General features: G+C 46.2%; 1 protein-coding gene across 1 annotated transcript in view; it reads right to left on the reverse strand.

The window, feature by feature from the left end:
• The window catches only part of spef2 (sperm flagellar 2), a 293,647-nt gene that overhangs the window by 67,148 nt on the left and 214,006 nt on the right, over positions 1 to 12,493 (reverse strand). Inside the window, 1 exon segment of the mRNA XM_038803926.1 lies at positions 1,104 to 1,242. Within this exon segment, the coding sequence (XP_038659854.1) occupies positions 1,104 to 1,242 (139 nt within the window).

The raw sequence follows: 12,493 nt of genomic DNA on the forward strand, positions 1-12,493 counted from the left end.
TTCCCCATATTCCCAATACAGCCCGCCAAAATCCCAATCCAGCCCTTCTCCAAAATCCCAATCCAGCCCTTCCCGATATTCCCAATCCAGCCCTTCCCGATATTCCCAATCCAGCCCTTCCCGATATTCCCAATCCAGCCCTTCCCATATTCCCAATCCAGCCCTTCCCCATATTCCCAATCCAGCCCTTCTCCAAAATCCCAATCCAACCCTTCCCCATATTCCCAATCCAGCCCTTCCCAATATTTCCAATCCAGCCCTTCCCATATTCCCAATCCAGCCCTACCCCATATTCCCAATCCAGTCCTTCCCATATTCCCAATCCAGCCCTTCCCGATATTCCCAATCCAGCCCTTCCCGATATTCCCAATCCAGCTCTTCCCATATTCCCAATCCAGCCCTTCCCGATATTCCCAATCCAGCCCCCCCAAAATCCAAATCCAGCCCTTCTCCAAAATCCCAATCCAGCCCTTCCCGATATTCCCAATCCAGCCCTTCCCGATATTCCCAATCCAGCCCTTCCCAATATTCCCAATCCAGCCCTTCCCATATTCCCAATCCAGCCCTTCCCCATATTCCCAATCCAGCCCTTCTCCAAAATCCCAATCCAACCCTTCCCCATATTCCCAATCCAGCCCTTCCCAATATTTCCAATCCAGCCCTTCCCATATTCCCAATCCAGCCCTACCCCATATTCCCAATCCAGTCCTTCCCATATTCCCAATCCAGCCCTTCCCGATATTCCCAATCCAGCCCTTCCCGATATTCCCAATCCAGCTCTTCCCATATTCCCAATCCAGCCCTTCCCGATATTCCCAATCCAGCCCCCCCAAAATCCCAATCCAGCCCTTCTCCAAATCCCAATCCAGCCCTTCCCCATATTCCCAATCCAGCCCTTCCCGATATTTCCAATCCAGCTCTCCCCATATTCCCAATCCAGCCCTTCCCCATATTCCCAATCCAGCCCTTCCCATATTCCCAAACCAGCCTTTCCCGATATTCCCAATCCAGCTCTTCCCATATTCCCAATCCAGCCCTTCCCAATATTCCCAATCCAGCCCTTCCCCATATTCCCAATCCAGCCCACTTCCAGTGACACGGACCTTTCTTCTTATCTGCCGACTTCCCTCCCTTTTTCTTCGGCTCTTTCCCAGCTGATTTCTGCAGTTCTTTTTCCTTTTCTTCTTTCAGCTTCTGTTCGTTCTTCTCATCTTCCTCCTTCATTTTCACGACTGTTTGGATCTGAAACAGAGAGAAAAGGAATAAGGTAGAAATGGGAAGAGAATGTTAATTGCATGTGAATAAGGTTTATTACATGTAGATTGTGACAATAAACAGGGATTGATCCACTTGAGCCCCTGTCAACAGACAAAGATCAAAACTGTGGTAGCTGGATTAGGAGGTGTGTGCTTGGAATGTGTAATTGCAAATAAATTGTGTAGCGGTGTGTAAAGGTTGCCTCCAGCTCTATCCTTTACCAACCATAACATGGTCACAGAAGGATTGCCTCAAGGAAGTTAAGAAATAAAATCATCACCTGTAATTTTTTCTCAGTCACAAAAACACATCAACCAATACCCTTCCAACTCTGAACCAGTTTTCAATCCAATTTGTCACTTTTATTGGGTTCCATTTATTTTTATATATATTTTTTAGACTTTTCCATTTTTACAAATAAGGGAATGGGCTGGTTTAGCACAGTGGGCTAAACAGCTGGCTTGTAATGCAGAACATGGCCAGCAGCACGGGTTCAATTCCTGTACCAGCCTCCCTGAACAGGCACCGTAATGTGGCGACTCGGGGCTTTTCACAGTAATTTCATTGAAGCCGACTGTTCTATGTTGTACTTGTGACAATAGGTGATTATTATTATTATTAACTAGCCCTCAAAACTGGCGTAAGGGTTCTTCCTGTTTATTCTCTGATTTCCCCTTCCCTTTATTTTGCCGTTATCATTTTTGATCCATGGATGATTAATGGTCATGCGTCTTTAAGTCAGGTAGAGAAGAGATTGATGAATTCAGAAGTTGCAGGACAGAACACTCTGCTGGTTTGAACAGGAGCTTCAGACTTCAGCACCAGAGGGAGAGATGGGGAGGGGCTTGGTCTGGTTCATTGGCTGGTGGTCAATGAATTGGCCCAAAAGGCTGTGCTCTTCCAGGTAACAGGTGATGATTGGATCCTATCCCACTGGAATAATTTTCAGAGCCCCAAGGAGTGTCAGTTTGTCTCCTAAAATCACCGGGAGAAGGAATCTCTCTCTGTCTGTCTGTCTCTCTGTCTCTCTGTCTCTCTCTCTGGAAAGGCTGTGAGTTCGGTATTTCTGAAACTAAAGAGTCCTGAATGAATCTACAGTAAAACCTCGGATTGAAAGCAAAGTTTGAAGAGGAGTAAGGTACAAAAAACACCATCTGAAACAGAGGCTTTTTCCTTTTAATAAATAAATAAATAAAATCACTTATTGTCACGAGTAGGCTTCAAATGAAGTTACTGTGAAAAGCCCCTAGTCACCACATTCCGGCGCCTGTTCGGGGAGGCTGTTACGGGAATTGAACCGTGCTGCTGGCCTGCTTGGTCTGCTTTCAAAGCCAGCGATTTAGCCCAGTGAGCTAAACAGCCACTCTCCTCCCCTCTGTGTGTGTGTGTGTGTGTGTGTGTGTGTCTGTCTGTGTGTGTGTGTGTCTGTCTGTGTGTGTGTCTGTGTGTGCATGTAGAGGGTGGAATTAGATGACAGTGAACCAGTTGTATTTGCTGCATATTTCATTACAGTTCTTGTTATTAATAAATAGTAATTGTGTTTAAATTTACAAACCTGGTGACTGTAATTACTGGGCAGACAAGGGCCAAAGACTTGGGTAATAATCTCTGAATTACGAGCTGAGCCCCGAGCTAATTGGCACAGGGTCAATAAGATTAAGAGGTAAATGCATGGCTCAAAGATTAGTGTGGGCGAAATTGGTTTGAATTCATGGGACATTGGCACCAGTACTGGGGAAGGAGGGAGCTGTTCCGATGGGATGGTCTTCACCTGAATCATGCTGGGACCAGAGTCCTGGTGAATTACATAACTAGGCTGTAGATGTGGCTTTAAACTAAATAGTGGGCGGGGGGCAGTTGGTAGAGTGCAGCTTAATGAGGACTTTAAACTAGTTAAAGGAGCCGAGGGCTCAGGAGAGTTTAGTATAGTTTCCCACGTAATAGAACAGAAGAGTATAGAAGATGACAGGAATCTAACCTCAGGCAGGACAAAAAAGGTGACAAGTGTGAGAAGGGAGGTGGTCAATGCAGGATTGAGGGTGTTGTATCTAAATGCGCGCAGTATACAGAACAAGGTAAAGAGTTTGTTGCGCACATTGAGATTGGCCGGTACGATGTTGTGGGCATCACAGAGACGTGGCTGCAAGGGGATCAGGGCTGGGATCTAAATATCCAAGGATATGTGTCCTATCGAAAGGACAGGCAGATGGGCAAAGGGGGCGGGGTTGCATTGTTAGTAAGGAATGAAGTTAAATCGATAGCAAGGAGTGATATAGGATCAGAAGGCATAGAATCTCTGTAGGCAGAGTTGAGGAATCGCAAAGGTAAAAAGACCCTGATGGGAGTAATGTACAGGCCCCCGAGCAGTAGTCAGGATGTGGGGCAGAAAATAAATCAGGAGATAGAAAAGGCATGTAAAAAAGGCAATATTACAATAATCATGGGGAACTTCAATATGCAGGTGGACTGGGAAAATCAGGGTGGTAGTGGATCCCAAGAAAAGGAATTTGTGGAATGTCCAAGAGATGGTTTTTTGGAGCAGCTTGTGACAGAGCCGACTAGGGAACAGGCAATTCTGGATTTGGTGATGTGTAATGAGACAGATTTGATTAGGGAACTAACTTAAGGTGAAGGAACCCTTAGTGAGCAGTGATCACAATATGATAGAATTTACCCTGCAGTTTGAGAGGGAGAAGCTGCAATCAGATGTAACGGTATTACAATTAAATAAGGGTAACTACAAAGACATGAGGGAGGAGCTGGCCAGAGTTGATTGGAGAAGGAGCCTAGCAGGGAAGGCAGTGGAACAGCAATGGCAGGAGTTTTTGGGGGTTATTAGGGAGGCACAACAGAAATTCATCCCAAGGAGGAGAAACATGCTAAGGACAGGACAAGGCATCCATGGCTGACGGGGGAAGTCAAGGACAGCATAAAGGCTAAAGAAAAAGCAGACAAAGTGGCGAGGATTAGTGGGATACCAGAGGATTGGGAAGCCTTTAAAACCGAGCAGAGGACAACTAAAAAGGCAATAAGGGGGGAGAAGATGAAGTATAAATGCAAGCTAGCTAATAATATAAAGGAAGATAGGAAGAGTTAAGGTAAGAGAGAGGCAAAAATAGACACTGGACCACTGGAAAATGTGGCTGGAGAAGTAATAATTCAACTGAATTTTTTGAGGAGGTGACAAAAATGATTGATGCGGGAAGGGTTGTGGATGTTGTCTACATGGACCTTTGTAAAGCATTTGACAAGATCCCTCATGGCAACTGGTACAAAAGATTAAATCAAGGGGAGCACGGTGGCGCAGTGGTTAGCGCTGCTGCCTCACGGTGTTGAGGTCCCAGGTTCGATCCCGGCTCTGGGTCACTGTCCGTGTGGAGTTTGCACATTCTCCCCGTGTTTGTGTGGGTTTCGCCCCCCCACAACCCATAGATGTGCAGGGTAGATGGATTGGCCACGCTAAATTAACCCTTAACTGGAAAAAATTAATTGGGTACTCTAAATCTATAAAAAAAACAAAGATTAAATCACACGGGGTCAGGGGTGAATGAGCTAGAAGGATTCAGAACTGGCTTAGCCATGGAAGGCAGAGGGTAGCAGTGGAAGGGTGTTTTTCTGAATGGAGGCCTGTAACTATTGGTGTTCCGCAGGGATCAGAACTGGGACCTCTGCTCTTTGTAATATATATAAATGACTTGGAAGAAAATGTAGCGGGTCTGATTAGCAAGTTTGCAAGATTGCAGAAGTTGTGGATAGTGATGAAGATTGTCAGAGAATGAAATGAAAATGAAATGAAATGAAAATCGCTTATTGTCACAAGTAGGCTTCAATGAAGTTACTGTGAAAAGCCCCTAGTCGCCACATTCCAGCGCCTGTTCGGGGAGGCTGTTATGGGAATTGAACCGTGCTGCTGGCCTGCCTTGGTCTGCTTTCAAAGCCAGCGATTTAGCCCTTTGCTAAACAGCAGGATATAGATAGGCTGCAAAATTGAGCAGAGAAATGGCAGATGGAATTTAACCCGGACAAATGCGTAGTGATGCATTTTGATAGATTCAGTTCAGGTGGGAGCTATAAAATAAATGGCAGAACCATCAGGAGCATAGAGACACAGAGAGATCTGGGCGTGCAGGTCCACAGATCCTTAAAAGTGGCAGCACAGGTGGAAATGGTGATAAAGAAAGCACATGGCCTGCTTGGCTTCAGAGGACGAGGTGAAAATGAAAATGAAAATTGCTTATTGTCACAAAGCCCCGAGATAATCTTCCATCTTTGTATTGAGTATAGAAGCTCGAAAGTTATGTTCCAGTTATATAGAATGTTGGTTGGGCCACATTTGGAATACTGTGTCCAATACTGGTCACCACAATACCAGAAGGACGTGGAGGCTTTGGAGAGAGTACAGAATTGGTTTACCAGGATGCTGCCTGGTATGGAGGGTATTAGCTATGAGGAGAGATTGAATAAACTGGGATTGTTCTCCCAAAAGAGATGGAGGCTGAGGGACGACCTGATAGAAGTTTATAAAATTATGAGGGGTATTGATCGGGTGAACAGTTGGAGGCTTTTCCCAGGGTGGAAATGACCATTACAAGGGAGCACAAGTTCAAGGTGAGGGGGGAAGTTTCAGTGGAGATGTGTGGATGATGTTTTTTACACAGAGGGTGGTGGTGGCCTGGAATGCACTGCCAAGGGAGGTGGCTGAGGCAGATACGTTAGTGACCTATAAGACCTATCTGGATAGGGACATGAACAGACGGGGTATAGAGGATACAGGCGGTTGGTCCAGATAGGACACGTGATCAGTACAGGCTTGGAGGGCCGAAGGGCCTGATCCTGTGCGGTACTGTTCTTTGTTTTATCTCTACCTCCCTTTTTGAATAGTGGAGTTATATTCGCTACCCTCCGATCTGTAGGAACCAATCCAGAGTCCAAAGAATTTGGAATATGAGCATCAATGGATTTACTATTTCCAGGACCACTTCCTTAATTACTCTGGGATGAAGATTATCAGGCACTGGAGATTTATCCGCTTTCAATCCCATTAACTTCCCCCAAACCATTTCTTTACTAATACTAACTTCCTTCAGCTCCTCACTAAAACCTGTGCTTCTCAGAACTTCCGGGATATTATTCATGTCTCCCTCTGTGAAGACGGAAGCAAAGTACGGATTTAGTTCCTCAGCCATTTCTTTGTTCCCAGTTATGAATTCCCCCGTTTCTGATTGTAAGGGGCTTATTAACCTTTTTCTATTTACATACCTGTAGAAACTTTTACAGTCAGTTTTTCTGTTCCCTGCGAGTTTACTTTCAAATTGTATTTTCCCCTTAATCATTCCCTTGGTTCGCCTTTGCTGAATCTTAAACTGTTCCCAATCCTCAGGTCTATGGCTTTTTCTTGCTAATTTGTAGGCCTCTGCTGTGAATCGAATACTATCTGTAATTTCCCTTGTCAGCCATGGTTTGGCCACAGTTCCCTTTCTACTCTTAAGCCAAATAGGAATAAACAACGTTTGGAGTTCACCTATACATCCCTTGAATGCTGACATTGCCTGTCCACTGTCCTTCCTTTCTGTAATGTTTCCCCGTCTGTAGCCAGCTCATACCTCATACCATCATAGTTACCTTTATTGAGATTCCGGTCTTTGGTCTCAGAATCAACTACCTCACTATTCACCTTGGTAAAGAATTCTACCATATTATGGTCACTCTTCCCCAAGGGCTCTCTCACAACCAGATTGCCGACTAATCCTTTCTCATTGCACAGCACCCAGTCCAGGATGGCCTGTTCCCTTGTTGGTCCCTCAAAATACTGGACCAGAAAACCACCCCAAATACACTGCAGAAATTCCTCCTCTATTGTACTGTGACTAATTTGACTCACCCAATCCATATGCAGATTCAAGTCACCCTGAATCACAGATGTTTCTTGACCACATGTATCTCTGATTTCCTGTCTAATGCTGTTCCCAACATTACCCTGCAGTTTGAGGGTCTGGTATACCACCCAATTACCCTGCAGTTTGGGGGTCTGGTATACCACCCCAATTACCCTGCAGTTTGGGGGTCTGGTATACCACCCCTATGAATGCTTTTTGCCCCCTGTTGTTTCTTAACTCCACCCAGACAGATTTCACATCATCTGTGCTAATATCTTTCCTCAATATTGTATCAATATCTTCTTTAATCAACAATGTAACTCCTCCTCCTTTTCCTTCCTGTTTTCCTAACAACTGAAAAGTCCTCAATGTTTACACAAGAACAAAGAGCAATGTACAATACAGCACAGGAACAGGCCCTTCTGCCCCTTCAAGCCTGTACCGGTCGTGATACCACACTCTGCCAAAACCCTCAGCCCTTCCTTGTGCCGTATCCCTCTATACCCATCCTATCCATGTGTCTGTCAAGATGCCTTTTGAGCGCCGTTAATGTATCTGATTCCCCAACCTCCCCTGGCAACGCATCCCAGACACTCACCACCCTCTGTGTAAAAACCTGCCTCGCACATCTCCTCTAAACTTTGCCCCACGGACCTTAAACCTATGCCCCCTGGTGACTGACCCCTCCACCCTGGGAAAGAGTGCCTGCCCATCCACTCTATCCATGCCCATCATAATCTTGGTCACCATAGAGTCATGTCTCCTCAATCCCGACTATCTTATATCCATTTACATCGATTGGAACAACTAATTCATCCATTTTATTTTGAATGCTCTGTGCGTTCAGGTATTAAACCTTAAGCCGGGTCCTTTTAACGTTCCTTCTCCCTTCCCTACAGTGTTATTATCTGGTACAGGCTCTTAATTTCTCTGCCTATCACTTTTTATAAAACTCCTTTCTGTCTTTTTCTCTTCTTGATTGCCTGCTCTGAATCCTTACATAGGTTCGCATCCTACTGCCACATTAGTTTAAACACTTCCCAACTGCTCCTGCAAGTAACCCCCAAGGCCTTCAAGGAGACGGACAAAGAGGGGGAGACAGAGAGAAAGAGAGAGAGATGGTGAGAGAGGACGAGACGGAGTGATACGTGGAGATAAAGAGGGAGACAGAGAGAGATGGGGTGATAGAGAGAGAGGGGAGAGAGAGAGAGAGAGGGGGCAGATGGTGATGGAGAGGATAGAAATGGAGAGGGGGAGTCAGAGAGTGGAACACAGAGAGAAGGGGATGACAGGAAGAGAGGAGAGTGAGAGGGAGATAGAGAGAGAGGAGGAGACGGAGGAGGGAGATGAATGAGGGGGGATCTTCTAAAAACATATAAAATTGAGAAGGGAATAGATAGGATAGATGCGGGCAGGTTGTTTCCACTGGCGGGTGACAGCAGAACTAGGGGGCATAGCCTCAAAATAAGGGGAAGTAGATTTAGGACTGAGTTTAGGAGGAACTTCTTCACCCAAAGGGTTGTGAATCTATGGAATTCCTTGCCCAGTGAAGCAGTTGAGGCTCCTTCATTACATGTTTTTAAGGTAAAGATAGATCGTTTTTTGAAGAATAAAGGGATTAAGGGTTATGGTGTTCGGGCCGGAAAGTGGAGCTGAGTCCACAAAAGATCAGCCATGATCTCATTGAATGGCGGAGCAGGCTCGAGGGGCCAGATGGTAGACAGGGTGGTCTACATCTGAACCTGAGGGGCACCAATATCCTGGGGAGGGAGATTTGTTAGTGCTCTTTGGGGGGGGTTTAAACTAATTCAGCAGGGGCATGGGAACCTGGATTGTATTTTTGGGGTACGGGAGATTGAGAGTATAGAGGTCAGGAGCACAGATTTGACTTCGCAGTAGGGTGCCAGTGTTCAGGTAGGTGGTTTGAAGTGTGTCTACTTCAATGCCAGGAGTATACGAAATAAGGTAGGGGAACTGGCAGCATGGGTTGGTACCTGGGACTTCGACGTTGTGGCCATTTCAGAGACATGGATAGAGCAGGGACAGGAATGGTTGTTGCAGGTTCCGGGGTTTAGGTGTTTTAGTAAGCTCAGAGAAGAGGGCAAAAGAGGGGGAGGTGTGGCGCTGCTAGTCAAGGACAGTATTACGGTGGCGGAAAGGATGCTAGATGGAGATTCTTCTTCCGAGGTAGTATGGGCTGAGGTTAGAAACAGGACAGGAGAGGTCACCCTGTTGGGAGTTTTCTATAGGCCACCTAATAGTTCTAGGGATGTAGAGGAAAGGATGGCGAAGATGATTCTGGAAAAGAGCGAAAGTAACAGGGTAGTTGTTATGGGAGACTTTAACTTTCCAAATATTGACTGGAAAAGATATAGTTCGAGTACATTAGATGGGTCGTTCTTTGTACAATGTGTGCAGGAGGGTTTCCTGACACAATATGTTGACAGGCCAACAAGAGGCGAGGCCACATTGGATTTGGTTTTGGGTAATGAACCAGGCCAGGTGTTAGATCTGGAGGTAGGTGAGCACTTTGGAGACAGTGACCACAATTCGGTGACCTTTACGTTAGTGATGGAAAGGGATAAGTATACCCCGCAGGGCAAGAGTTATAGCTGGGGGAAGGGCAATTATGATGCCATTAGACATGACTTAGGATGTGTAGGTTGGAGAAGTAGGCTGCAACGGTTGGGCACACTGGATATGTGGAGCTTGTTCAAGGAACAGCTATTGCGTGTTCTTGATAAGTACGTACCAGTCAGGCAGGGAGGAAGGGGTCGAGCGAGGGAACCGTGGTTTACCAAAAAAGTGGAATCTCTTGTTAAGAGGAAGAAGGAGGCCTATGTGAAGATGAGGCGTGAAGTTTCTGTTGGGGCGCTTGATAGTTACAAGGAAGCGAGGAAGGACCTCAAGAGAGAGCTAAGACGAGCAAGGAGGGGACATGAGAAGTCTTTGGCAGGTAGGATCAAGGAAAACCCAAAAGCTTTCTTAGGTATGTCAGGAATAAAAGAATGACGAGGGTAAGAGTAGGGCCAGTCAAGGACAGTGGTGGGAAGTTGTGTGTGGAGGCTGAGGAGATAAGCGAGATACTAAATAAATACTTTTCGTCAGTATTCACTCAGGAAAAAGATAATGTTGTGGAGGAGAATGCTGAGACCCAGGCTATTAGAATAGATGGCATTGCGGTGCGTAGGGAAGAAGTGTTGGCAATTCTGGACAAGGTGAAAATAGATAAGTCCCCGGGGCCTGATGGGATTTATCCTAGGATTCTCTGGGAAGCCAGGGAAGAGATTGCTGAGCCTTTGGCTTTGATTTTTATGTCATCATTGGCTACAGGAATAGTGCCAGAGGACTGGAGGATAGCAAATGTGGTCCCTTTGTTCAAGAAGGGGAGTAGAGATAACCCCGGTAACTATAGGCCGGTGAGCCTCACGTCTGTTGTGGGTAAAGTCTTGGAGAGGCTTATAAGAGATACGATTTATAATCATCTAGATAGGAATAATATGATTAGGGATAGTCAGCATGGTTTTGTGAAGGGTAGGTCATGTCTCACAAACCTTATCGAGTTCTTTGAGAAGGTGACTGGACAGGTAGACGAGGGTAGAGCAGTTGATGTAGTGTATATGGATTTCGGTAAAGCGTTTGATAATGTTCCCCATGGTCGTCTATTGCAGAAAATACAGAGGCTGGGGATTGAGGGTGATTTAGAGATGTGGATCAGAAATTGGCTAGTAGAAAGAAGACAGATTGATGGCAAATGTTCAGAATGGAGTTCAGTTACGAGTGGCGTACCACAAGGATCTGTTCTGGGGCCGTTGCTGTTTGTCATTTTTATAAATGACCTAGAGGAAATGAAATGAAAAATGAAATGAAAATCGCTTATTGTCACGAGTAGGCTTCAATGAAGTTACTGTGAAAAGCCCCTAGTCGCCACAATCCGGCGCCTGTCCGGGGAGGCTTGTACGGGAATCGAACCGTGCTGCTGGCCTGCTTGGTCTGCTTTAAAAGCCAGCGATTTAGCCCAGTGAGCTAAACCAGCCCCTGGTTTAGGGGCGCAGAAGGTTGGGCGCAGAAGGTTGGGTGAGTAAATTTGCAGACGACACTAAAGTCGGTGGAGTTGTAGACAGTGTGGAAGGATGTTGCAGGTTACAGAGGGACATAGATAAGCTGCAGAGCTGGGCTGAGAGGTGGCAAATGGAGTTTAATGTGGAGAAGTGTGAGGTGATTCACTTTGGAAAGAATAACAGGAATGCGGAATATTTGGCTAATGGTAAAATTCTTGGTAGTGTGGATGAGCAGAGGGATCTCGGTGTCCATGTACATAGATCCCTGAAAGTTGCCACCCAGGTTGATAGGGTTGTGAAGAAGGCCTATGGTGTGTTGGCCTTTATTGGAAGAGGGATTGAGTTCCGGAGCCATGAGGTCATGTTGCAGCTGTACAAAACTCTAGTACGGCCGCATTTGGAGTATTGCGTACAGTTCTGGTCGCCCCATTATAGGAAGGACGTGGAAGCTTTGGAACGGGTGCAGAGGAGATTTACCAGGATGTTGCCTGGTATGGAGGGAAAATCTTATGAGGAAAGGCTGATGGACTTGAGGTTGTTTTCGTTAGAGAGAAGAAGGTTAAGAGGTGACTTAATAGAGGCATACAAAATGATCAGAGGGTTAGATAGGGTAGACAGTGATAGCCTTCTCCCGCGGATGGAGGTGGCTAGCACAAGGGGACATAGCCTTAAATTGAGGGGTAATAGATATAGGACAGAGGTCAGAGGTGGGTTTTTTACGCAAAGAGTGGTGAGGCCGTGGAATGCCCTACCTGCAACAGTAGTGAACTCGCCAACATTGAGGGCATTTAAAAGTTTATTGGATAAGCATATGGATGATAATGGCATAGTGTAGGTTAGATGGCCTTTAGTTTTTCACTTCCCATGTCGGTGCAACATCGTGGGCCGAAGGGCCTGTACTGCGCTGTATCGTTCTATGTTCTATGTTCTATGGCCGACTCCTGCTCCCAGTTCTTGTGTTCTATATTCTTATGAGATTGTGAGGGTAAGACGGAGAGGGGGAGGTGGAGAAGGGGCTGCCGGAGAGAAGATGGAGAAAGAGAGGTGGAGGGAAAGTGGAGATGGAGAAGGGTAAGGTGAAGGAGGGGGAAGATGGAGAGTGGAACGCGGAGAGGGGAAAGACAGAGGTGAAAGACAGAGAGGGTGGGGACATTGAGGGGGAGACGGTGTGGGGGGGGGAAGAGTGAGGGAGACAGAGAGGGGAGGGAAAGGGGGAGGGGGAGAGGAGACGGAGAGGGTGGACACAGAAAGGGTGAAATGGTGAGGAGGAGAAGGAGTGGCGGAGACTGAGAAGGGAGG

Source organism: Scyliorhinus canicula, chromosome 8 (genome assembly GCF_902713615.1).
Source record: "Scyliorhinus canicula chromosome 8, sScyCan1.1, whole genome shotgun sequence".
NCBI lineage: Eukaryota > Metazoa > Chordata > Chondrichthyes > Carcharhiniformes > Scyliorhinidae > Scyliorhinus > Scyliorhinus canicula.